This window comes from Mustela nivalis, assembly GCF_964662115.1.
Source record: "Mustela nivalis genome assembly, chromosome: 18".
NCBI lineage: Eukaryota > Metazoa > Chordata > Mammalia > Carnivora > Mustelidae > Mustela > Mustela nivalis.
In genome coordinates this window covers 57,786,718-57,811,014 of record NC_139037.1, presented here as the reverse complement: position 1 = coordinate 57,811,014, position 24,297 = coordinate 57,786,718, and the positions used below count along the sequence as shown (strand labels likewise).

At 58.7% G+C, this 24,297-nt stretch overlaps 2 protein-coding genes across 9 annotated transcripts; one reads left to right on the top strand and one right to left on the bottom strand.

Moving 5' to 3' along the window:
* Positions 1–595: 595 nt before the first annotated feature.
* On the top strand, positions 596–8,583 carry KLC3 (kinesin light chain 3). 6 transcript variants are annotated; one of them, XM_082710644.1, is made up of 13 exons: positions 596–737; positions 3,797–4,062; positions 4,558–4,788; positions 5,110–5,179; positions 5,566–5,785; positions 6,102–6,189; positions 6,311–6,412; positions 6,778–6,951; positions 7,439–7,529; positions 7,613–7,650; positions 7,740–7,846; positions 8,035–8,098; positions 8,349–8,583. In XM_082710644.1, exons 1-13 carry the CDS (start codon positions 620–622, stop codon positions 8,418–8,420), a joined length of 1,641 nt encoding a protein of 546 aa, XP_082566770.1. In that variant the 5' UTR covers positions 596–619; the 3' UTR covers positions 8,421–8,583. The 6 variants fall into 6 exon arrangements, with proteins under 6 accessions (XP_082566770.1, XP_082566767.1, XP_082566766.1 ...); XM_082710641.1 differs by having other exon boundaries at positions 608–737; positions 5,563–5,785; XM_082710640.1 differs by lacking the exon at positions 596–737 and adding an exon at positions 766–948.
* ERCC2 (ERCC excision repair 2, TFIIH core complex helicase subunit) lies at positions 7,168–22,859 on the bottom strand. 3 transcript variants are annotated; one of them, XM_082710636.1, is made up of 24 exons: positions 22,705–22,859; positions 22,270–22,369; positions 21,134–21,211; positions 20,995–21,057; positions 20,715–20,828; positions 19,123–19,239; positions 18,922–19,038; positions 18,552–18,675; positions 18,343–18,439; positions 18,078–18,211; positions 17,821–17,989; positions 16,189–16,307; positions 13,546–13,615; positions 13,392–13,461; positions 13,198–13,299; positions 12,039–12,102; positions 11,372–11,493; positions 10,101–10,193; positions 9,930–10,002; positions 9,660–9,730; positions 9,419–9,562; positions 9,148–9,291; positions 8,695–8,793; positions 7,168–8,111 (listed from the first exon to the last, which is right to left on the bottom strand). In XM_082710636.1, exons 1-23 carry the CDS (start codon positions 22,707–22,709, stop codon positions 8,701–8,703), a joined length of 2,283 nt encoding a protein of 760 aa, XP_082566762.1. In that variant the 5' UTR covers positions 22,710–22,859; the 3' UTR covers positions 7,168–8,111; positions 8,695–8,700. The 3 variants fall into 3 exon arrangements, with proteins under 3 accessions (XP_082566762.1, XP_082566763.1, XP_082566764.1); XM_082710637.1 differs by having other exon boundaries at positions 7,168–7,981; positions 22,705–22,785; XM_082710638.1 differs by lacking the exon at positions 22,705–22,859 and adding an exon at positions 22,465–22,696.
* Positions 22,860–24,297: the final 1,438 nt, after the last annotated feature.

The following is a 24,297-nucleotide window of genomic DNA, read 5'->3' as shown; positions in this document are numbered from 1 at the left end:
TGAACAAGATCAAGCAGGGGAGGGGCGCCTGGGTGGCTCAGAGGGTTAAGCCTCTGCCTTTGGCCTAGGTCATGGTCTCAGGGTCCTGGGATGGAGCCCCGCATCCGGCTCTCTGCTCAGCGAGGAGCCTGTTTCCCCCTCTCTTTGCCTGCCTCTCTGCCAACTTGTGATCTCTCTCTGTGTCAAATAAATAAAATCTTAAAAAAAAAAAAAAAGATCAAGCAGGGGAATGCGGTAGTGTTTTGGTGGGACAGTGTAATTTAGGAGGGGCAGTCAAGGAAGGCCTCTCAGAGGAAGCCTTTGCGAAGCTCCCAGAGTAACGAATGGGATCTATGGAAAGAGAGGTCCAAGGAGAGGGCCCAGCCAAAGGAAAGACCCGGGGGCAGGAGCGGCAAGAAAGCCGTCTGTCCGGGATCCGAAGTTTCCAAGATTCCAGCTGTGCTGAAACCCGGCTTTTCAGCGCGCGGGTATCTTCCTCGGATTCGACGGGCCCGACAACCTACGCGTGCGTCCGCGGCGGTTCTGCTATTGCCGCAGGGCCCGGGCCGCTGGGCGCCGGGCTGTGGGCGGGGTCGGTCTCACCTGCGGGGGCGGGGCTTCCGGCCGCCCCGCCCCTCGGATGAGCGGCTGGCGGCTCAAAACCCGCGGCGCAGCTGGGAGCGGTGGGGCGTGCACGGTGTGCGGGACGCGGCCGTGTGTGTCGCGGCAGAGCGAGTTCCGGAGTCACCCGCGCTCAGGTGGGCCCCCCCGAGTGCGGGGAGGGAGTTCCGGGGACCGCGAGGATGGGGGCGGGGGCGGAGGGTGAGGGTTGGGCCCCACGCGCCCTTGGGCGCGCTGGCTTGGCGACGGGGACGAGACTTGGGGCCCCTGGGGGCTCCCTGCCCCGCCCTGGGGCTCCCCTGGGGTCTGGAGGCCCAGCTGGGGCCGCGCCCCCTCCCCCAGGCGGAGGTAAACAGAAGCGAGGACGGGGCGGGGCCTGGGGAGAGGGAAGGGGCCCTTGTGACGGCCTGGCAGGGGAAGCGGGGTGCGCGGGGCTGGGCTGGGCTGGGCTGGGCTGGGCCAGGCTGGCCGGCCAGGGGTAAGATGTGTGGTTTAGGGGATGACCGTGCTGGGGGCCTCCTGCCTGCTAGTGTGGGAGTGGAGATGGTGCGTGTGAGAGCCGGTGTACGAGGCTCAGGTGTGTGTGCGATGGGGTCAGGCGGTGGGTACGGGTGAGAAGGGCAGATGGACGGTCTGTGGAACCCTGCGCGGGTGCAGAGGGACTGTGGGGATGATGCGGAACTGTTTCAGAGATATGAACACATGGGCGACCTCTGAGTGTGTGTCTAATACAGGGCCGGGTGTGTGGGAGGGAGGTGAACTGTTGTTTATGGGATTAGGTGCCTGACCCAGGGCTTGGGGGGATGGGGCCAGCTGTGGGCCCTGTGGGACCCGCTCGGACTGGTTGGGTGTGCCTGTGATTAACACTATCAGCTGTGCGGTTGTGCATGTGTGAAAGGGAGTTGTTCTCGGGACTGAGTGTGGGCAAAATCGTGTGAAAAACGGTTGGAGCGGTCAGAATGACTCTCCGTGAACTTGTGTGATCAAGACTTTGCGGGGCTTGCGAGTGTCACTAAGTTCCATGTGCTGTGCACACACATAGGTGCGTACAGCGACAGAGACTGGCCTATGCACCCACATATACGTGGAGATTGGTGGCAAGTGAGAGCCTGAGGTCTAGAAAATCCACTGGTTCTGTGGCTTTCTTACTGGGTGTCTCAATATGAGACACGTGAGGAGGTACCCAAAACTGGGCTGCTTGTGGTGGCCTAGAGGGTTATGTGCAGAAACTGTGGCTCTACTCTGTGTGTCCCCACCGCTGCGGGTGCCTGCCGTGGACACCCAGTTGGGACAGGACAGCTGAGTCCGAGTTGAGGAATCGTTGGTATGCCCATGTTTGGAGCTCTGTGTCTCTGCGTGTGTGCTGCACACAGATGTGTGAATCCCTGGGTGGCCCGGCAAGGTGTTGGAGGAAGTGGGGAAGAAGGTGACAGGTCCACAGTGACTCCTAGGAGTGAGTGCGTGTGTGTGCACGTGTGTACATGCGTTCCCGCTAGAGGCACGTCATGGAGAGTTAGGGACTTGTAGGACCGCCCGAGTGCAGGAGAAGGACACGTCATGGGGTTATGTACAAGGGGACAGGCTGAATTGGAGTGATTTGGGATTTGGTTATCTATTCAGTGATGAGAGGCACAGGTTTCGGTGTGTGTTGGCCTTTTTTCCTGAGGGGAAAATAGACCTGTGTGTTGTATTTCCAAGAGGAGAGTGTACATGTATCATTTCTAGAGGAGTATGTGTGTGTGTGTGTGCACGCGCGCGCCCAGGTTAGTGTGCTGCATTAGGCTTTTTAAAAAAAGATTTTATCTATTTATTAGAGAACAAGCCAGGGGAAGAGTAGAGGGAGAAGCGACTCCCCGCTGAGCAGGGAGCCCGATGTGGGACTCGATCTGAGGACCTCAGGATCATGACATGAGCCAAAGGCAAACGTTTAACCAACTGAGCCACCTCAGTTCCCTGGCATTAGGGTTTTTTTTTAAAGCAAATATGGATGTATGGGACTGCGTTCAGTTTTATTTCTTGGAAGAGACAGGGCATGTCCAGAGTATGTCCTGTTTCTGAGAGGAGAATGTATATTACATTCTATTTTTAAGAAGGGAGTGTGTGTATGTCGAGTTATATTTCTGAGAGGGGAGCGTGTGAATGTGTGTGTGTGCATGAGTGTGGGCAGGTGTCTTTCTGAGAAAGTTTGTATAGATTGCACTGTATTTGAAAAAGCATGTATTTGATTTCTGAGAGGAGACCGCCTGTGTCGCCTTATGTATTTAAGAAGGGAGGGTGTGTGTGTGTTGGGGTCCATTTCTGGGAGTGGAGTGTATGTGTGCGTGTCTATGTGTGTATGAGGGATCCAGAGGCACCACCAGAGGTCATTGACCTTGTCATCCACAGACATCCGCGTGAAGTGTCCCCTGTGAGACCCCCACCCATTAGCATTGAGGCCTCAGACTCTGAGCTGTCCTATGGCTAGTGTGACATCCCTGAGCTGTGGCTGCCACACGTGTGTCCCAACTTGCCTTGGGCTGGCTGAGCCTGTCTGCAGTGGAGGGTGGAGCCCCTGTTCCCTTGGAATCTGTCAGCTCCTCAGGTCCTAGGAGCTGACACACGGGTTCCCCCAGCTCCTGATCCCCCCAAACCTGGAGGACTCCTCTGCTTCCATCATCCCAGCCCCTTGGCGCTTTCTTCCCGCCCCACCCCACCCCCAGTGGTCTGACTGGTTCCCAACAAAAACACCCTAAGAATGAGCTCACGGGAGAGGCCACCCGCCTCCACACACCCCGCCCCGCCCCGCCCTCCCAGCAGAGGCGGGCGCCTCCAGTCCAGGTCACACGGCCCGGGAAGTGTTCTGGGGCCCTTGGGGTGGACAAGGCTGGCCAGGTGAGCCAAGGGCAGGTGGGAGGCCATTAGACCACTGTTTGCCTCTTGGGGTTAGTTATGCATGGGGTTTCAGAGTTGCCTGCAGGGCAGGGCCCAGGGCTGAGGACCAGCAAAGTTAGACTATAGAATGTTCCCAGTTGCTGCCTGGCTGGTATGGGTGTGGGACTGGGAGCTGGCCCGAGTGAGGAGGGGATGGAGACAGAGGGCTCTCTGAGCCGGCTGGACAGGGAGACAGTCGGAGAAGGGTCCTGATGGGCAGCCGGTCGGCTGACCTAGCCCTGGCCCTGATTCCCCAATCCCCTCCACCTGCCCCCCTCCCCCCCAGGAGCTGTGATGTCCGTACAGGTGGCAGCCCCTGGAAGTGTGGGGCTGGGCCCAGAGCGCCTGAGCCCCGAGGAGCTGGTGCGGCAGACACGACAAGTGGTGCAGGGGTTGGAGGCCCTGCGGGCCGAGCACCATGACCTGGCCAGACACCTGGCTGAGGCCCTGGCAGGACAGGGCATGGTGGCCGGCTTGGAGCTCCTGGAAGAAAAGCAGCAGGTGGTGAGCCACTCACTGGAAGCCATCGAGCTTGGACTGGGTGAGGCCCAGGTATGCGGGGGGGGGGGGGGGGGGGGCAGCTCTCCATCTATGGGGAGGGGGGAGGCTGGGAAGCTGGCAGGAGGCGGGGGGGGGGGGGGGGGGGGGGGATGGAGGAGACAGCTATGCGGTGGGACGAGCCTGAAGTGCGGGAGGCCTAGGGGAGCCAGGCCTGGGGAGAGGCTCTAGGCTGGAATGGGGTTCCTGGGCAGCAGAAGGGGTCCTAGTGTGGTTCAGGAGCCCTGAGCCAAATGGCACCCATCTGTAGAACTCTGGGTTCTGGGGAGACATTGGGGTCACATGGGTAGACCATGAAGCATCCCTACACGTAGTTTGCATGCCTGGGTGAGATCAGAAGGCTCCCTGGACAGGATTTGGGACTTTTCCCCGGGAGCTTCTGCACACACTTGGAATCCCATGGAAAGGTCTCTGTAGGATCCAGGGACTCCTGGGTAGAGAAGGGGTGCTCTGGGCTGGGCCAGGCCTCTGACCCCCGGGCCCCCACAGGTGCTGCTGGCCCTGTCAGCGCATGTGGGCTCGCTGGAGGCGGAGAAGCAGCGGCTGCGAGCCCAGGCCCGGAGGCTGGCCCAGGAGAACGCGTGGCTGCGGGAGGAGCTGGAGGAGACGCAGCGGCGGCTCCGGGCCAGCGAGGAGGCCGTGGCGCAGCTTGAGGAGGAGAAGAACCACCTCGAGTTCCTGGGGCAGCTGCGACAGTATGACCCGCCGGCAGAGAGCCAGGTGCCGTGGGGGGCTGGAGGCACTGGGGCCCCCCTTCCTCCCTAGACACCCCACAGACCTGTACCCCCACCATGGGCCCTCAGTGCCCCAGATCCTCCTTCCAAAGATCTGGACCCCTTGACAGACTTCTACAACCCCCAGACCCTCTAGAATTTCCATAGAAGCCCCCCAGTTTCCACAAAGTTCCCAGATCTCCCAAGTCCTCAGAACCACCCCCTCACCCAGGCTCTACTACCTCCCTCAAACCCTGAGATCCAGGACCCCGGTCTCTAAAGCAAACTCCCAGCTTCTTGACACCGCCCCTTTTCCTGGCCTCTGCAGCAGCCTGAATCCCCTCCTCGGCGAGACAGCCTGGCCTCCCTGTTCCCCAGTGAGGAGGAAGAGAGGAAAGGTGGGTGTGGGGGAGCCCACAGTTGCGGGGGGCACTCAGGCACAGGGGAGAGAGGCTGAGGCTGAGACCGTGAGACCCCGAGGTATATGTCTGGGCAGGGGAGCAGGAGCATGAGGTCAAGTGCCTGGGTCAGGGCGGGTGACAGCCGAGGCTGGCAATCGGGAAACCAGGCAAGGTGGTCACAGTGCCGCCGGCCAGGCTGACCCTGTGTTCACATCCATCGCCTGGCTTCCCAATCTCAGAGCTCCAGTGGGGGCGACAGGGGCATCATCCCAGGGGCCAGTGGGGCAGTGAGGCAGCTACAGTCCTGGGGTACGTTCTCCCTTTCATGGGTCAGGGAGGCTGGGACGACAGCAGTGCCCTGATGCCTGGCCGCCCCCCAGCAGGCTCCGAGGCAGTGGGGGCCGCAGTGGCTCAGCAGGGTGGCTACGAGATCCCTGCCCGCCTTCGGACCCTGCACAACCTCGTGATCCAGTACGCGGGCCAGGGCCGCTACGAGGTTGCAGTGCCGCTGTGCCGCCAGGCCTTGGAGGACCTGGAGCGGAGCTCGGGCCACTGCCACCCTGACGTGGCCACCATGCTCAACATCCTGGCGCTGGTGTACCGGTGAGCCCAGGGCCAGTGTGGACCTGTTGTTGGGGGATGGGGGCTGGCGTCTTGCTCTGCCAGCGCGGCACACCGGGGGGGGGGGGGCGGGGGGGGCTAGGCAGGGACCTGGGGAAGCCACTGTGACCCAGGCGAGGAGTCGGAGAACATAGGCAAGATACCCCAAAAGAGCGGGAAACAGTTCTGAGGTGGCCGGAGGCTTGCCAGCAAAGGGAGCCTGTGCTCGATTTGGAAGGCGTGGAGACCCCAACAAGGGACTGCGGAAGGGCGGCACCCCAGCATGGCCAACCCTCTCCATCCCTGGGCCTCCTCACAGGGACCAGAACAAATACAAGGAGGCCACAGACCTTCTCCACGATGCCCTGCAGATCCGGGAGCAGACGCTGGGCCCTGAGCACCCTGCAGTGAGTGGGGGCCTGAGAGGGAGAGTGACGGGGCCCTGCCTCCCCACACCCTGACCTGCCTCCCCCAACCCTCTTCCCAATACCCTGACCTGCCTCCCCCGACCTGACACCGCCCCTGCAGGTGGCTGCCACCCTCAACAACCTGGCGGTGCTCTATGGGAAGCGGGGGCGTTATCGGGAGGCTGAGCCCCTGTGCCAGCGCGCCCTGGAGATCCGGGAGAAGGTACTGCCCCCGCTGGGCCCTGACCCTGGCCTGTCCCTGCAGAGTCCCATATCCACCAGTTCTTCCTACTTGAACCTGATGTGCTCAGTTCGGTGGCTCTCACTCAATCTCATGACCACCCCCCCCTTAACTTTTAGTGAACTCCCCTGATCTTGACTCTTTTTCTGCATCACCTCACATGCCCACAGTTCTTCCAGTTCCATAGGACCACCCTGACCTCAACCTGATGAATCTCGTTTGTGTAACTTCTACCCTCTGGTCCACAACCTCCTGTAACTCTCACCCTAGATCCTATGAACCTTTCCTCGTGACCCCCATTACCTCTGCCGGCATCACGCGGCTCACCCATGCCCCCCGACCCCCAGGTCCTGGGGAGCGACCACCCGGACGTAGCCAAGCAGCTCAACAACCTGGCCTTGCTGTGCCAGAACCAGGGCAAATTTGAGGAGGTGGAGCAGCACTACGCCCGTGCCCTGAGCATCTACGAGGCCCTGGGCGGGCCCAACGACCCAAACGTGGCCAAGACCAAAAACAACCTGGTGAGGGCGCTGTGGGGCACAGGTACCTCTCAGCCCTGGGGATGCCTGCCACAGCCCCCTCCCCACCCCCCCCCACCCCCGTCCAGAGGCACCCACTGGCTCAAGCGAGCCCTTAGAGCAGGGGTCTCCTAAGACCTGGCCTCTGAGCCGGGCTCTGACCAGTGAGGTCACCTGGCACATAGAGGACGTGGAAGCCTCAGGAAACACACAGGTTGGTGGGGCCAGAGGACAGTTCCAGAGGTTTATTGAGCGCTAGACCCCCATTTCAGTCCTTGAGGGAAAGCACCATCCATTTCTTAAAGGACCCCAGGAGCTAAGTGCTCCTGTTGTCCCATTCTGCAAATAAACTGAGGCACAAAGGTTATGTTACTAGTCCATAGTAGAGCAGGAATTAGTCACCTGCCCCAGGTCACGAAGTTGTGGGGGAGGGGAGGATGTGCCCAGGGGAGCTCCAGATCTGAGCCTCGATCACCCACCCTCCCTGCAGGCCTCGGCCTACCTGAAACAGAACAAGTACCAGCAAGCAGAAGAGCTGTACCGAGAGATCCTGAGCCGCGAGGACCTGCCTGCCCCTCTGGGTGAGCCCCCTACCCCGCCCCCGCCCTCCCCCCACCCGGCGACTGCTCCATGTCCTTACTGCACTGCCACCCTCTGTTCCTAGGAGCTCCCAATGCAGGCACAACTGGTGACACCGAACAGGTGAGGAGGGAAGATGGGCTTGGCTTCCGCTCCTGGGGCGGGGACTGGAGGAGAAGTGGGGCTGACTGGGGTCCTGGCGCCCTCTCCAGACCCTTCGTCGGAGCAGCTCCTTCTCCAAGATCCGTGAGTCTCTAAGGCGTGGAAGCGAGAAGCTGGTCTCCCGTCTCCGAGGCGAGGGGATGGCAGGGGCAGCTGGGTGAGTGTTCGATCGGGGCAGCGAAAAGCCCCAACAGCTGCAGCTTCTGCAACCCACACTGCTCTGTCCTGTTCCAGAACTCTCCATGGTTCCCATCACCTCTGTCAGTCACATCCCGTGCCAGGCAAGCCTTGTCTAGAGCAGGAGGCAGATGCTGTGGGCCTCACCCTTCTACCCTCTTCTTATAGGATGAAGAGAGCCTTGTCGCTCAACGTGCTGAATGTGGACGGTCCAAAGGCTGCTGGGACCCAGGTGAGGGGAGCACCTGGGGCAACAGTGGAGTAGGGGGCTGGGCTAGCAGGCCCAGAGGCAAGGGAGGAGGGGTATGCCTGGGCTGGTGTTGGAAGGGACCCGTGAAGAGGAGAATGGACAGGCCCTAGTTGGGCTAGAGCCCGAGGGACAGAAAAGCAAGCCCTGGGGATGCTCAGTGGTGACCCTCATGGCACCCAGAGCAGAGCTGGGTCCTGCCCCGCGCCCACACCTCCCCTATGTCTGTCTGCAGGTCCCCCATCAGCACCTGAGCAAGACCACGCGCACCCTCAGCACCAGCACCCAGGACCTGGGCCCCCGCTGAAGGGGACAGGACAACATGGCTCTAGCTTCTCAGGAAGAGTGGGGAAGGGGGGAGGGGCAGCCTTTCATCTCCCTGAGTTTCTCCCCACCTCTTAGGGGCTCCCCCTATATGGGACTCCCTCGCTCCTCCTGCAATTAAAGGCTGTAGATTTGGAAGCCATAAATGTCTACCTGAGGTTTCCTGTAAGGCCCAGAGACCACCTCTAGGCTGCTGGGCCTCGGGGCCAGGTGAAACCCCAGAGTCGCCCCACCCCCCTCCCGGGCCCTGTGCACACCTTGAGCTACAGCTGCTGCGCGATCTGCTCTATCCTCCGCAGCGTCTCCTCTGATTCCAGCTGCTCCAGACTCAGCAGGGACAGGCCCAGCTGGTCTTCCTGGGGGGTGAGGGGACAGGAGTCAGCTCCAGGTGGGGCCGGACGGCGGGAGCACTTCACAGGCCTCCTGGGACCCTAGGGGCCAAGACTTGAGAACCAGTAGTGACAGGGGGTGGCCCGCACGGGAGCTATGGGGCGGGATGCTGGAGTCTAGAAACACCCACCTAAGGGGGAACATGCCATCCCTGGAAGCAGAAGCTAGGCCTGAGGTAGGGAGAGGACAGCCAGCCAGTCTCCCACATGGAGGATGGGTGTGGCTGCTCCCCTGGGCAGGGCTGGGGCTTGGGACCTTCGTCAAGGAGCGTCGTCGCCTCGGAAGAGTGGAGGGAGGGAGGGTGGGCCCCTCCAGCTCACCCGGTGGAACGGCTGAGCCATCTGCCTCAGGAAGTACTTGGCGACCTGGACGCCCTCATCCACGGTCAGGTTGAGGTTGGCGTCCGTGAGGTGCTCCTGGATCCAGCGGGGCAGCTTCCCGCGCTTGTCAGCCCGGGCAAACCGCTGTCAGCAGAAGCGCGAGGGAGGAAGGAAAGACATGAGGTCCCTGTCAGGGAGCCCGGGCCTCCTTCCCCATCTGGAAAGGGGGTAGGGGGCACAGCCCGGTAGGCCGACACCCCTGCACCCATACCTTGTCGGCAAAGACCATGAGGCCGTAATCTGTCTTGCCGCGGATGGCCCGACCCACGCACTGGGCCGCGTGGCGCATGGCGTCGAAGGTGAGAAAGTCGTTCTCGCGGATCTGGAACTGGTCCCGCAGGTACTCCAGCCGCGCCTGCCCGTGAGAAGAGCGCCCCTCCTGCATGCCACCTCAGTCCCAAGGGGAGGGCCCCAGAACCCCAACTGTCCCAGGGAGCCACGGTGCTGCTCACCTTGAGAATGCGGCTCTGGGTGTAGACGTAGGGGACACCGAACATGATGACCGCGCGCCCGTAGTGGTGGACTGCAGAGCGAGCATGAGGCGGGGGATGGGTTACTGGGGGGTGATCAGAGCAGCAGACCCCGCAGGGCCCGGGGACTGAGGAAGGGGGAGGTCCCTGCCTGAGCCCAGGCTGCGGGTGTGTTGGGTCATCCCCTGCGGGAACAGAAATAGCCAGAGCTCCAGGCAGGCACCTGGGGAGGGGAGAGCCCGGTCTACTCACCGAAGTCGATTCCCTCAGACACTTTTCCCCGGGCCACTGACAGCAGGATGGCTCCACGGCCATTCTCACAGGCCTGGGGAGGGGAGCGGGACAGGAGACAAGTCCCCTCAGAACTGCCTCCCCTGGGCCCCCTGCGTGCAGTCTCCCGGCACCTCCTGCCCCGCTGCCCACCTCCTGGTACTTCTCCAGGGCGACACTGGTCTCAGCCCCATCCTGCGTCTCAATGAAGAGCAGCTTATTCCTCTGGATGTTTTCAAGAATGCCCTAGGGGGAGGACAACAGGCAGGTCAGGCTGCAGGTTGGCGGAAAGTGGACTAAGGGCATAGGCGTCCTGCCTCGGCTCAACTCTGCCCCGACCCCCGTGCAGCCGACTACCTCTCTCCCCGGGCCCCGGTGGCCGGCACAGACTCGGGGGTGGGGTCAGGGGGTGGCTGCTGGCCGGCTTCACTCCTGGTGGGAAGCTGTGATTCCAGGCACGGAACATCATCTTCCGGACAAGTGGGGCAGGCATATGGCCCAAAGTGGCTCCTTCAGCAGGGTGAGTGGAGGCGAAGTGGGACCCTCCACCCACCCTGCTGGTACTTTAGTGGAGGAGCCAACATAGGCCAGGGGGAGCCGGGTTGAGGCTGCCCAGAGACTTCCATGACCCTGCACTAGCTCTGTGAGTGATCAAGGACAGACACAGGACAGAACGGAGGGTCCAGAAACACACCCCCACAGAGATGGCTCACCTGTACCCCTTGGCGGGGGGCAAGTGCTTTCTAGGGAATTGGGCTGCAATGACTGGAGCTTCATAGAGGGAGAGAAAGAATCTTGACCCTGACCTTACACCACACACAAAGATGTGAGGTATCTCACAGAGCCAGATGTGAAAGCTAATACTACCCGGCTTCTAGAAGAAACACAGGACGTGATCTTCAGGAGCCTGAGGTAGGCAAAGCTTTCTTAAATAGGACACACTAGACTCAAGATGCGGACCTGGATGGCCAGCAGCCACCTTTCCTACGGTGTGGGAAGCACCCCGCTGAGGACGAGACCAAGGTCTCGACCGAGTGGACAAGGCTTCCCTGCCCCATTCCCTGGAGTGTGGGTTACCCTAGAGGCACCTGCTTCCACTACCCGAGAGCTGGGCTGTGGTGCCGAAGCAGAGATGTCACAGTGGCCACCACGCCCCCATCCTGCCGGCCATTCGGGACCTGGCTGTGGTGAGCCCCACTTCCAGAACACTCCATGACTTCACCCCTGCACTGTCCCGCAGGGTCTGGATGTTGGGGGGCAGGGGGGACTAGGGTACGCTACGCCATTTGTTCTTTGAATTGTATTTTATACACTGTCCTGTCCTCCATGATGCATGTCACCACTTACAACATGAGACCAATGAGAAAGAGCGCCAAGAACTGAGGAGAGGGGGCCTTTCCCGGGGAACGGGCAGCTGGGCCTACCTGTTCATACCAGGAGGCCACGGTGCTCTCCATGTACTGGTAGCTGGTGAAGAAGGCCACGATGCCATCGGGGACCACGGCGGACATCTCCAGCAGGAGGTTCCCATAGTTCCGGATCACCGCTGGGTGGGGCATGGTGGTGGTGAGAGGACGTGCACGGGTCCTGCTCCCCCTCCCTTGTCAGAGGTTTCCTAGCTAATGCCCCATCTTGAATTCAGGGTGCCTAGAAAATGCCACTGAGGCCACCTGGAGGTGGAGGGCTCCACACCTCCGGACGGCTCTTCACACACATTCCACGTCTCTTCCCAGGCTCCTGGGAGGACTGCGTCCCCCGCCCCTGCCCCCAGAGTTAGGCGAGGCGTGGCCACGTGACTTGCGCTGGCCAACAAAAGGGGCACAGAAGGGGTGGTGGGTCACTTCCGGGTGAACGCCTTCAGGAGGCATTACCAGGACCCTTCCCGTCACATGTCACCCCCACAGGGGCGTGTCCAGTGGAGCAGGTTCCCAGGGTGAGGAGAAATGGGGCAGGCCCCTGCCAACCCACAGTGGCGCATACCGTGAGCAAGATGTGACCGCGGCTCAGACTTGGGGCTATTTGTTACCACGGCCTGAGACCCCCAATACACCCACCCCAAGAACCCGTCAAGCTGCCCCATGAGCAGCATACCAATATCCTCCCGGGTCTCAAATTTGGAGCTGATGGCCACCTGGTCATTGCCACGACCGATGATCTGCAGAGAGCAAGAGATGTCCGGGTAAGCAACCGGCAGCAACCATGCCGACGGGCTGGCGGCCTGCTGGTGCAGGGCTCGGCTTTGCAGGGACATGGCGCCCTTGAGTGAAACCTCGGCTCCCCCGTCACCCGCATGGCATGGACAGATGACCTCAGGCCCGGAGAAGATGAGCTGCCCACCACGAGTCACGTGGCAAGTCAACAGCAGCGGCAGAACCAACCCCATCTGCCTGCACCACTGACCAGCAAGTCCATCCTGTTGGCCCCAGCCCCCAGGCCACGCGGTTCCCGCAGGACATATATCCCCATGAGTTCACCAGCCACCAGGCACAGGGCACCCCCAGCACCCCCTGCCGGCCTCCACAGACAAGGCAGGACGTGGCCAGCACTAGTCTTCAACCCCCAAAGGGCGATTCCAAAAGCTGAGCCAACTTCAGAACTCCAGGTACTTAACTCTGGTGCCAACTCGTGTGGTCGCGACCCCTGCCCTCACCTGAGTCCACTCAGGGTCCTGGCTGACCTCCCTCTGTCTGCCGGCTTAAAACATGTTCCTGCCAAACCAGGACTTTCCCTGGCCATAGCTGCCCCAAACCCACCGAATGTCACACCCCACACAGCACCTGCTTGGTTTTTTCAAGTCTGGGAAATTCTCACTTCTGGAATACATCTGGCCCAAGGAATTTGGAGAAGGGACTGAGGGCCCACGTTATGAAGACTGTTTTACAAAGGAGACTGAGACAAAGCAGAAGGTTCATCATCAAGGTCATGGCCAGAGGACGAACTAGGCAGAGCCCACATTAACCAAAATGTTGACCGAGTGCCCACCGGCACTGGGCCCCGGGCCGTGCAAGCCGCTCTCACAATCCCCTCAACCACCCCGGGAGGTCAGGGAGGAAGCACTCCCACTTTATAGATTAGAAACTGAGGCCTGGGGAATCACACCCCCAAAGAGAAGTCACATCAAGCCCAGATCTGTCTGAACCCAGAGTCTGTGCCCTCAGCTCTAAAACTCTCCTGCCCCATCAGCAGGGGAAAGAGAGGGAGGAATGGAGGCCCACCGCCCCTGGCCCAGCACCCACCCTCTCCCACGCACCATGGGGCAGAGGCAGACCCGGGCCAGCGTCATGGTGAAGGTTGCCATGGTGACAGGGTGGAAGTCCAGAATCTTGGGGTAGATGTCCAGGGGGGACAGCGTCTATTGCAGGGACAGTGGGAGGGATCTTAGCAGAACTGGGCAGAAACCGGGAGCCCCACAGTGGAGGGCTGGGGACGGAGAAGGGGCCTCACCCCCGATGTGATGATCACTGACTGGAAGCGCTCGAACACGGGTTTGATGGCCAGTGAGGCGTCCATGCAGCTGCAGGAAGCGGACGGGGCTGGTGAGGACCACTCTGGGGCCCCCTTGGTCTGTTCACGCCCCCATACTGGGGTCGGGTCTCACCTGAAGTGCAGGATGGGGTTGGCAATGGTGGGAGTCCTGTCATCAAAGGGCTCAATGATGATGGTGAAACCTACAAGCAGGTGAGACTCTTGGTTACCGGTCACTGCCATGCCCACCCGGCCACTCTCTCCTGCCCCATTAGTGACTGGGACCAGCCACTGGTTCCTCAAGCTTAAAATCCAGGCGTCGGGAGCCCACAGTACATCCCAACCTGCCCACTTCTCCCAGGGCCGACACCCACCCAGGAGCGTCATGAACAGAGTGCACCAAAGGTCCCTCAGAGTCTCCCAGGGCCACAGGAACCTACACCCCCACTCAAGCCTAAGCCTGGAGGCTTCCCCCATGATCCTTGTCTCTAAACCATCAGGCAGGTTGGCTCTGCCTCCAAAGCCTATCTGTGATCCGACCACTCTCCCCGCCCCTCCCCCACCATCACCTCTAGCCTGGACTATTGCAGTCACCTCCCTGGGCTTCCAGCTCCCACCTGTACTCCCTTCCCAGCAGCCAAAGGGACCCTGTGAAATCCCGGGTCAGATCACATCCCTGCCCTGCTCAGAGGCCCTGCACAGCTCCCCAGGCCCCTTCCAGAGTCTGAGATTATCTTTGAGACCCTGCCGTGCTGACCTCATTTCCTCCTGGCTCACAGGCCGCCTCCTGCCTAACTTTCCAAAAACGACCAGGCTCACTCCACCCCAGGGCCTTTGCACTGGCTGCCCCACAGCCAGAAAAGGTTCCCAAGGCAGCTGGTTCCATCTGGTCATTTGGAACTCAGCTCAAATGTCAGCGCCTCAGGCTTCCTTGGCCACTGCAGGCATGCTCCAACATGGCAACATTTTTGTTTCTTGTGAAAACTGTCCCTTTCTGGAATTATCTTTCTTATTTATTTGAGTCTCTGTTACCTGTCCTCCCCTCTGCAATGTAAGTTCCAAGAGTTCAGGAATGAGACCCCTCTTGGTTTCTGGGGGAGCCTGGGTGGCTCAGTGGGTTAAAGTCTCTGCCCTCAGCTCAGGTCATGATCCCAGAGTCCTGGGATCGAGCCCTGCATCAGGCTCTCTGCTCAGCAGAGAGCCTGCTTCCCCCTCTCTCTGCCTACTTGTGATCTCTGCCCAATAAATAAATAAAATCTAAAAAAAAAAAGGTGAATGAATGAATGAATTCATATATTCAACTTTACTTAATTAAAAAAAATATGGTGCCTGAGTAGCTCAGTCATTAAGTGTCTGTCTTTGGCTCAGGTCATGATCCCAGAGTCCTGGGATCGAGCACCACATTGGGCTCCCTTCTAGGTGGGAAGCCTGCTTCTCCCTCTCCCACTCCCCCGGCTTGTGTTCCCTCTCTCACTGTCTCTGTCAAATAAATAAGTAAAATGTTAAAAAAAAAAACAAACAAACAGGGGCGCCTGGGTGGCTCAGTGGGTTAAAGCCTCTGCCTTCGGCTCAGATCATGATCCCAGGGTCCTGGGATCAAGCCCCGCATCAGGCTCTCTGCTGAGCAGAGAGCCTGCTTCCTCCTCTCTCTCTGCCTGCCTCTCTGCCTACTTGTGATCTCTGTCAAATTAATAAATAAAATCTTTAAAACAAACAAACAAACAAACAGTCCTCTGTGCCCTGTCCTATACTAGGGACAGTGGGAACCAAGATAGCTCTGGACCTGCCCTCTCCAGGCTCACAGTCTGATGACAGAGGCACAGTAATGTCCTCAGAGTGACCACTCAGAGTAGACGGGGCTGGGACAGGGAAACCAGAAGGAGGGGGGCTTGACCAGCCTGGGGGTCAGGGAGGGCTTCCTGGAAGAGGGAACATTTCTAACAAGCCAAGCCTGAAGGAGCAGGAGATCATGGGGGGCTGAGGAATACAGGGACAGATGTCCCAGGTAAAACAGTGTGAGACGTTGGTGGATGGGGAAGTGGGGAGGAGAGGAAAAAGCCAGTCCCAGAAGGAAGATGGGGTGGGACAGGGAGGGGACTGGACACAGAAGGAAGCTTCTAGTGGGACTCGCTACTGACAGGTCCTGGGTTTGGGGGACAGCCTCTCCATCCTCTGGGCTGGTGCAGCGTGTCAAGAGGCCTGACCTGGTTTCCGGGATACAACAGTAATCCCTGGGGATCAGACTGAGCCCTTGGCCAGCTTAACGCTGAGGGAAGGGAGGGAGGGCTGACCAGTAAAGCTTCGGGAACACTTCCCCTCTCCCTGGCAAGCTGGACGCCTGAGCACTGTTCCCCACCCCAAGCACCGGGTCTCCAGAGAGAGCTTTCCAGCTCCTCTGTCCTCCCATCCCGCCCCAGGTCCCAGCCCCTCCCTTGCTCAGAACCTCCTATGGCTCCCCACTTCCTGGGAGTAGAAGGGCCAACTCCTTACCAGACCATACAGGGGGAGTGACACCCCAGAGCTTCTCTGGCCTCACCCCCCCACCCTACTCCACTCTGCAGCCAGAGGGAGCCTCTGAAAATACAAATCTAAGCATGAGGCTTGGCGAACTCAAGACCTATCAGTGGAACCGCCCCACACTCGGAACAAAGCCCAAACTCCTGAGCCCAACCCTACAAGGTTCTGAGCGTCCCCGCCCCACAGACAAGCCTCTGGTCTCTGCGGGGATTCTCATTTTGGCTGCTGGGGGGCTGGCACAGGCAGAAGATAAGCTTACCTTTGGCATAAGTGCTGACGAGGGTGGCGAAGTTAGCCAGAAGGGTGAGGGGAGAGAAGTCGGCGAGGTCAGCGATCTCCAGGGTGTGCAGGAGGGAGCGGAGACGTTCGGCACAGAATCTGGTGCGGGAGGCCAGACGGCGTCAGGGGGGCAATGGAGAGCCAACGGGACAGTGACCCCCTCCGCCACCATCAGCGTGCGGTCACACATGCCACCCCATGCGACTAAGTGGTTGCTGAGGACAGAGGCTGGGGCTGTTTCAGTCACCCGTGTCTCCACACTCTACACCTACACACACACACCAGTGATGAGACCCTCCAAGCACGTGGTCACACGATCTCATGCACGTTCTTGGTCCAAAGAGGAGACCCACAGCCACACCGAGCATCCCAGTCCTACACAGCCACACACACACACTCACACCCATGGCCGCTTCCACTGTCGGTCACATGTGGCCATCCTGATGACACACAGAGCGTCAGAATCCCACAGACTCACAGAGGAGTCTCACACCCTCACGCGTGTGCACACACACACAGCCACTCGGTCACAAACACGGACAGTCAGGCTTGGCAATGTCGCCCCTCAAGGGCAGGTCATGGGGCGGGAGCACCTGGCTTCAGAACCAGGCCGATAGTCAGAGTTCTAGAACCGGCCTCCAAACATGGCTTCAAGTATGACTTCTTGATGCTCCCCACCCTGGCTGGATCAAGCGCCCCCTCGGGCCTCCCCCATCCCAGCCGTGCCAGCTCACAGTTGTCCCAGTCCAGGGACGGGTCTCCCCCGGCACAGAGCAGGCACTCAGGGAACATAACTGGCCAGGAGCCTATCTCTGCCTTCATGAGTCTCTCATGAAGAGGGACAGACAATGCCACCCCAAGGGCCATTCCACTCCCCGAGATGCAGGGCAGCCAGGGCCTTCGGAGCCCTATAGACCTGGCTTCACGCACCTCCCCCATGAGGAGCTGTGACGCTGGCTGATAGCTTGCTGTCTCTAGGCCACACTGTCCTCGTGTGCAGCCAGGGACGCTGTACTGAGAGCCCACAAGATACAGAACCTCAAGTGGTTAGCTCATCACTGGGGGTCAAGACGGGGAGTTATTTCTATCATGGCTTTCTCATGTAACCCCCACAGAAACCAGAGTAAAGGTGACCACTCCATTCCCACTCCAACAGAAGAGGAAACTGAGGTTCAGAGAAGACCCATGACTTATCCAAAATAGCAGAGGAATAGGACAGAAGGCCCCACCCCACTCCTGGGTCCACGCTCTGCTTATTGCGCGCCGGGGAGGCTGACCCACCCCACAGACTGCCCGGTGGGGTCATTCCTGCCCTCAGGTTTCCGGGGCACAAAGAGAAGCACTGGCAGCAGACTGGGGTGCAAGGGATCCACAGCACCTCTCCCCCTGAAGGTACCACCGTGCTGGGTTCTTGTCCGGGGCCCCCCTCCAGGGCCACTCCCTCCCTGGCTACCCCTTGGTCGGACGGCCCTCACACAGGCTCCTTCTACCTGGATCGCTGATTCCCGACACTGGCACAACATGGCAGCTCAGGCCCAGAGGCTGAGGTTCGGGGAGGGCCCAGGGTCTGGCCTCCCACCCCACCCCCGCCCCCAGCCGCATGGGGCCACACCTGAGGGGCTTGCGCTGGATGCACACGCGCTGGGCCAGGCCGCTGAGGAAGGCCGGAGGGCTCTCCTGCACCACGTGCTGGACCCGCAGCCGCCACTTGACATACTCCAGCAGCCGCCGCAGGAAGCCCAGGAAGTGCTCTGCCGTGCGGATGGAGCCTGGTACGGCCTCTGCGGGAAGAAGGCATCAGCCACTCCGGTGGCTGGGAGTGGGCCGGGTGAGGCAGGGTGTGGGTGGCAGCTGAGAGCTGGGGCTCACCCTGTAGCACCTCATCTGGAAGCACGGGGTTGGCCAGGTGGGCGTCGGTCTCCCGCGCCGCACTGGCCTCCCGCAGCCCCTCCACCAGGCGGCGGTACTCCTCCCGCAGCCGCTGCTCATCCGTCTCCTTGATCCTGCGGGCGAGGTGGGACAGGCAGGGGATATGCGGGGGATGCAGGGACAGGGCAGCTGGCCCTGTGGCCACGCTGGGCAGAAGGGGGTTCCTGGAAGAGGCTCAGGCAGGAGCGGGATGTGGAGCCCCGACCTGAGCACCGTCTTCTGCAGGGTCTCCAGGTTGCCCTGGCAGCGGTCCAGAGTCCGACGGGTGAGGTTGACGCTCATGGAGTCGATGCAGACGTTGTCTGGGGAAGACAGGGGAGGAACCCGGGCTCGGTCAGGCCGCTGGAGCTGCTGGAGCCGCGGCAGAGGGGCCGGCGCCCACGTGCGTCCCCGTGCGCCCCACTCCCGCCTCACCAATGTTGTGGGCCTCGTCAAAGACCACAACGGCCTTGCGGGCCAGCTCCTTGGACACCAGCTCTGCAATCTTGGGGTCCAAGAGGTAATGGTAGCTGTAAACCACCACGTTGGCGTGCAGGATCTGGGGGCCAAGAAGGGCAGGGTTAGCCCAGCCCATGTGAGGTGCGACACTGCCCTGCCACCCCTCGCCCTGTACCCCCATTAGTCCCACTCTCCCCCAGAGGCCAGGTAAGACAGACACAGACAGACAGACACAGGCAAGGGACAGAGAACAGCTAATGGACAGAGACAGACGGACATGCAGGTGGGCCGATGGGCTACCCCACACTGCTGCCCTCCTCTGCCTGACCCCCAGCAGCCTCCTCACCGAATACCGGGCAAGGAAGTAGGGGCACCAGCCCTGGCGCCGCCCCAAGGCCTTCAGGTCATCCAGGTTGTAGATCCCAGCAGGGAGAGGCACCTGGCGCCCATGGACATCAAACTCCTGGGGCGAGAGGGTACACGGGGTCAGGGAGGCCGGCTACTACAGCCAACCCGGTCTTCTTCCCTCGGCCCGGCCGGCAGGCACCTCGTAGAAGCGGCAGTGGGGCAGGCTGGGGTCCTGCTGGTACTGTGCCCGCACATATGAGGCTGTGAGGCTGTGGCATTTCCCGTCGACGTCTTTCCCAAAGCGCAGGGGCATCACCTGGAGGTGGGGTGGGAAAGGGCGCGGCTCAGCGCCAAGATGTTCAACCACTCCTGGAACCTGGGGCTCTACACCTGTCAACAAGGTGGGACGGGGTAGGGGGGTGGTGCTGGCCTGTTCCATCTGCAGTGAGAATGAGGAATTCTGGGGGAAACTTAAACCGCAACGGTTTTATTATTAAAGAGTTAAGACACCAGGGAGACCTTAACCACAGGGGGTGTAACAGCAGTGCGACTGTTAGACCCTTACACTGAGCTCAGGGTTGTGAGTTCCAGCCCTGTGTCTGGTACGGCAAGGAGACTCTAGTTCATAACACCATATTGCGTATTTCCAAGCTCCTGTGAGAGATCTTAAAAGTTCTCATTACAAGAAAAAAATTTCTGTGACTGTGTAAAGTGACAGATATTAACTAGACTTACCATGGTGATTATTTTGCAATATACACAAATACCGACACATTACATGGTAAACCTGAAACTAAAGTTATGTAAGTTATATGTCCATTTTACCTTGATTTAAAAAATCATCTCACCTAATCTTTATTTTTTTTTAAAAGATTTTATTTATTTATTTGACAGAGAGAGATCACAAGTAGGCAGAGACAGGCAGAGAGAGAGAGGGAAGCAGGCTCCTTGCTGAGCAGAGAGCCCGATGCAGGACTCGATCCCAGGACCCTGAGATCATGACCTGAGCCAAAGGCAGCAGCTTAACCCACTGAGCCACCCAGGCACCCCGCTTTCTTTTAATTATTGAGATATAATGGACATATAATACTATTAGTTTCACGTGTACAACATAATAATTTGATACTTGTAAATACCGCAAAACGACCATCACAAAAAGCCTAATTAATATCTATCACCCCACAGTTACAATTTTTCTTTTTTACTTTCTCGGTTTTTTTAAAGTAAACTCTACAGCCAATGTGGGGCTTGAACTCATGACCTGGAGATAAAGCATTGCGTGCTCTACTGACTGAGCCAGCCAGGCACCCCTCTTAGTGACTTTCAAATATACAGCAAAGTATCATTAATTACAGTCAACACACTGTCGGTTACATCCCTGTGACCTGCTTGCTTTATAGCTGGCAGTTTGTACATTTTGACCCCCTTCGCCCATCTCACTCCTGTTCTCCCCCCTTGCCCAATCTTATCAACTGTATAAAGCTGTGTTTTACAGAAAAGACTGAAGCCCCATTATAAAAAATCACCTTTCCAAGAATACGTGACTAAGGTTTCTGAGCCAGGAAACCTGGCCTGCTAGACTCCATGAACAGCCTTTTTTAACCTCTCCCAGGCTGGGGAGGTGTGTTTTTCTGGGCCACCCGACCAGGAGTCAGAGTTTGACATGTGACAAGTCTGCAGGTGGTCCCTGCCTGCCGCCCTGAGGGGTCAGGTTTACAGATCTAGAACTCCGGTCAGATGGAGGTTTCTTCAACCCTGAGACTGGGGGCAAGGGGAGAAATGGGTACACACCTCAGGATGAATACACAGGTTCTTCCGGGAGCTCAGAGCCAGCCCCAAAAACGGCAGCTTCTCACCCTCCTGCTTCTCATAGAAGTTGAGCAACTTTCGCAGCTCTTCGATCACCTGTTCCCGTGGAGGACAGAGGGGGACTCAGGCGTAAGACCCTGCCCAGCCTGGCCCAGCCCCTTCCCCAGCTTCCCCAGCAACCCCCAAAGCTATGAGGGCAACCAACAGGGGGACCAGCAAGTCCTGCAGGACTGGGGGAGCCCCAGGATTGGCCCTGGCTCACCTTCTCAATTTCAGGCACCGTCCTCGAGCAGTAGATGAGCTTAGTCACCTCCAGTGGATACGCCTGCCGGTGACAGTAGACTCAGCCTCCATTGGACCCCTTCCCTCTGCCCCCCTCCCCGGTCCCAGGGGTCACTTACCCTCTGGTATGCCATGATCAGGGCCAACAGGGACACTGTCTTCCCAGTGCCTGAGGGCATCTCCAGGACGCCATGACCCTGCATGTTGAGAGGAAAGACAGAACTTTAGGGACACAAACTCTGGGGACCACTCCCGGCATGCCACCATCTAGAAATATTGGGACCACAGCAATTAAAACTCTAGGTCCTGGGGTAGTGGGTTTGAACCCCACTTTTGCCACCTCGTTGTTGAGTGGTCTTAGGCAAGTGTCTTCACCGATGTGGCCTCAGTATCCTCATCTCTAAAATGGGCCTGGGGCCCCTGGCTGGCTCAGCTCGGAAAAGCATGTGACTCTTGATCTCAGGATCACAGGTTCAAGCCCCGCAAAGGGTACACCGATTACTTTAAACACACACACACACGCACAATCTTTAAAAAAATAAATAAAATGGGCCTAATAAGCACTTCTTCAGATCACAACTGTGAGGATTAATGAAAAACTGACGGTTACATATTTAGCATGGTAGCTGATATGCAGCGACCCACTTTTTCTTTTAATTTAGCAAACACTTCCACAGCACCTACTCTGTGCCTGGCACCCCTTCCAAGTGTCTTACTCATATCCGGGTTTCTCCATCTAGGCTCCACTGACGTATGGGAGGGGGGCTGTCCCCTGCACTGCAGAATGCTTAGCAGCACCCATGGCCTCTACCTACCAGATGCCCACTAGTACGCCCACTCCACTAGTATGACAAGCAGGAATGTCTCTGGACTGCCTCTGGGGGTCAAAATCATCCCCAGTTAAGAACTGCTGCCTTACTTACTGAATTAACTCCCATAACCTTCCCGTGAACCTCTGAGGGTAGGCAATGGTACTAAGCCTATTTTACAGAGGTGAAAGCTGTGAAACAGGGAGATGAAGGGATTCGCCCAAAGGCACACAACTGTAGGATTCCAACCCAGAGAGCCGGCTCCAAAGCAACGCAGCGGCTGATAAACGTTAGGTGCTGCTGTTTTAGGTAACAGGAGCTTTAGGAGTGCCAACTTCCCCAGGACCTCATATTCCTAAAACCCCGAGGTCCAGCAATCTCCGTGCTTAGACCCACGGGGCGTAGTGCACCTGCCGGGTGGGAAAGGCTGGGTCGGGCCCACCCACCTTGGCGTCCAGTGTGCGCTTGAGCTCCAGCATGTAGGAGAACTGCTCCGGGTAGATGTAGTCGTAAGGGAAGTAGACCAGCAGCCCGTCCACGTTGAGCCTGGCGGCAGGGGGCGACCGGCTCAGTCCCTCGCCCCCGCAGCCCCTCTCCAGCCCCCACAGTCCCCAGCCGTCCGGCCGAGAGGGGTTACTTGCCGGCGCCGGTTTCCCGCGAGGGTCCCCCAGTTCCCCGGGAGCCTCGGGTCCCTTCGGCATCTCCTCGCTGACCATCCCTGTTACCGCCCCGCAGGTCCCCGCCGCTCTCCTCGCCCCACTCCTCCGGCAGCCCCTCCCCCCGTCCGGGCCCCGGGCGCGCCCACTAATCCCCCCATCTTTCAGACCCCACCCCACCCCCGAGCCCACTCGCAAGCAGCGCACTCAGGACCCCCTTCTCACTTCATGGCGCCGGCCGCCGAGAAAAGCGGCGTCGACCCGCCTCCCTCATGAATATTCAGGACGCAGGATCGGTGGGGAACTCTCCAGGTGCCTCTCCACCTTTCTCAGGACTCCATTGGCTGATCCCTCCCGTCACTCTACTGGGCGGGGGGGACAATGCGCGTGCGCATGGCAATGTTGGGGGGGCGGGCTCCCGGGAGAGGCGGTGCCGGAGGCGTTGCTGAGGATCGCAGAGTAACAAGAACAACACATGAAGGAAGAGAACCGAGATAATCGATCCCATTCATTAGGATTTGGTCTTCCTGCACCTACCCAGATCGTGTAACAGTGAATGGAGTCTAAAGGAACTGACAAGGAAATTGAGGACCCTTATGGAGCCCACGAGTTAGGAATAGCTTTGTCGCACCAGACTAACGTGTACCTATAAAATGCCTGCTGTATGCTAGACTTCTCTGGGAGGAAGAACTCCTCCCGTTTAGTGAGCGCCTACTGTTTGCCAGATACTGCCCGCATCAGGCAGTAATGCAAAGGCATCGTGGCTTGGTAGCTAAGGTGTGGACTCTGGAACCAGAATGCCCGGGTCCAAATCCCGGCTCCACTGTCTGCCATCCCTGTGACTGTGGTCAAATTAACTTGACACCTGCAAGGTAGGAACAATTAGATTATTCACAATGTAGGGGCACCTGGCTGGCTCAGTCAGTACAGCACGGGACTCTTGATCTCAGGTCATGAGTTCAAGCCCCACATTGGGCATAGAACTTACATTAAAAAAAAAAAAAAAGTAAAAACAAATACTTTAAAAAAGAGATTACGATGGAGATGATGCTTAAATTAACCCGCATAAAGCATTTAAAACTGGGTCTAGCAGATACTCAGGATTCAGTAGGTAGGGGCTTTTGTGCATTTGCTCAACAAATAAATATGAGGTCTCTACTGTGTGCCTGACCCTGTCCGAGGCCCTGGGAACACAAAGGTAACAAGACAGCCCCTGTTTGTGTCCTCAAAGAACGGACTTTAAACATACATGTGGATATATGGTTACAAGTATGACAAGTACTGTGATGGGAAAATTCTGAAAACCATAAGGTCTACATACAGGAAACATGCTGTCAACTACAGGGGTGTGGAGTGATCAGAAAAGCCTTCTTTGAGGAAATGAGGTTTGAGTAGACACAGGAAGAAATGAAAAGGAACCAGCCAGCCAAAGGGGATGGATGAGAAAAGGGGAAAGGGTGTTGGTGTTCCAACCAGAGGGAACACTATATACAAAAGTTCTGCCGCCACAAGAATGCTGATGCCTCAAAGAGCTAAAGGGAAGCCTGCATGGTAGAAGGACAGAGTAGAGAGAAAGCAGCTGAAGGGAGAGGCAGGGCCAGGCCAAAAATCCTTAGAGTGGTCTGCAGAACCCTGTCTAACCAGCATACCCCCTCATCATCCCCAAACCCACCACCTTACCTCTCTGATCCCCTCCTCTCTGGCTTAGCTCATTTTATTTCAGCCACATGCTGTTTCCAGAACACTCCAGGCACATCCCACCTCAGGGTCTTTGCGTCTGCCTGGAATGCTCTTTCCCCTGACGTCTGCATGGCTTGG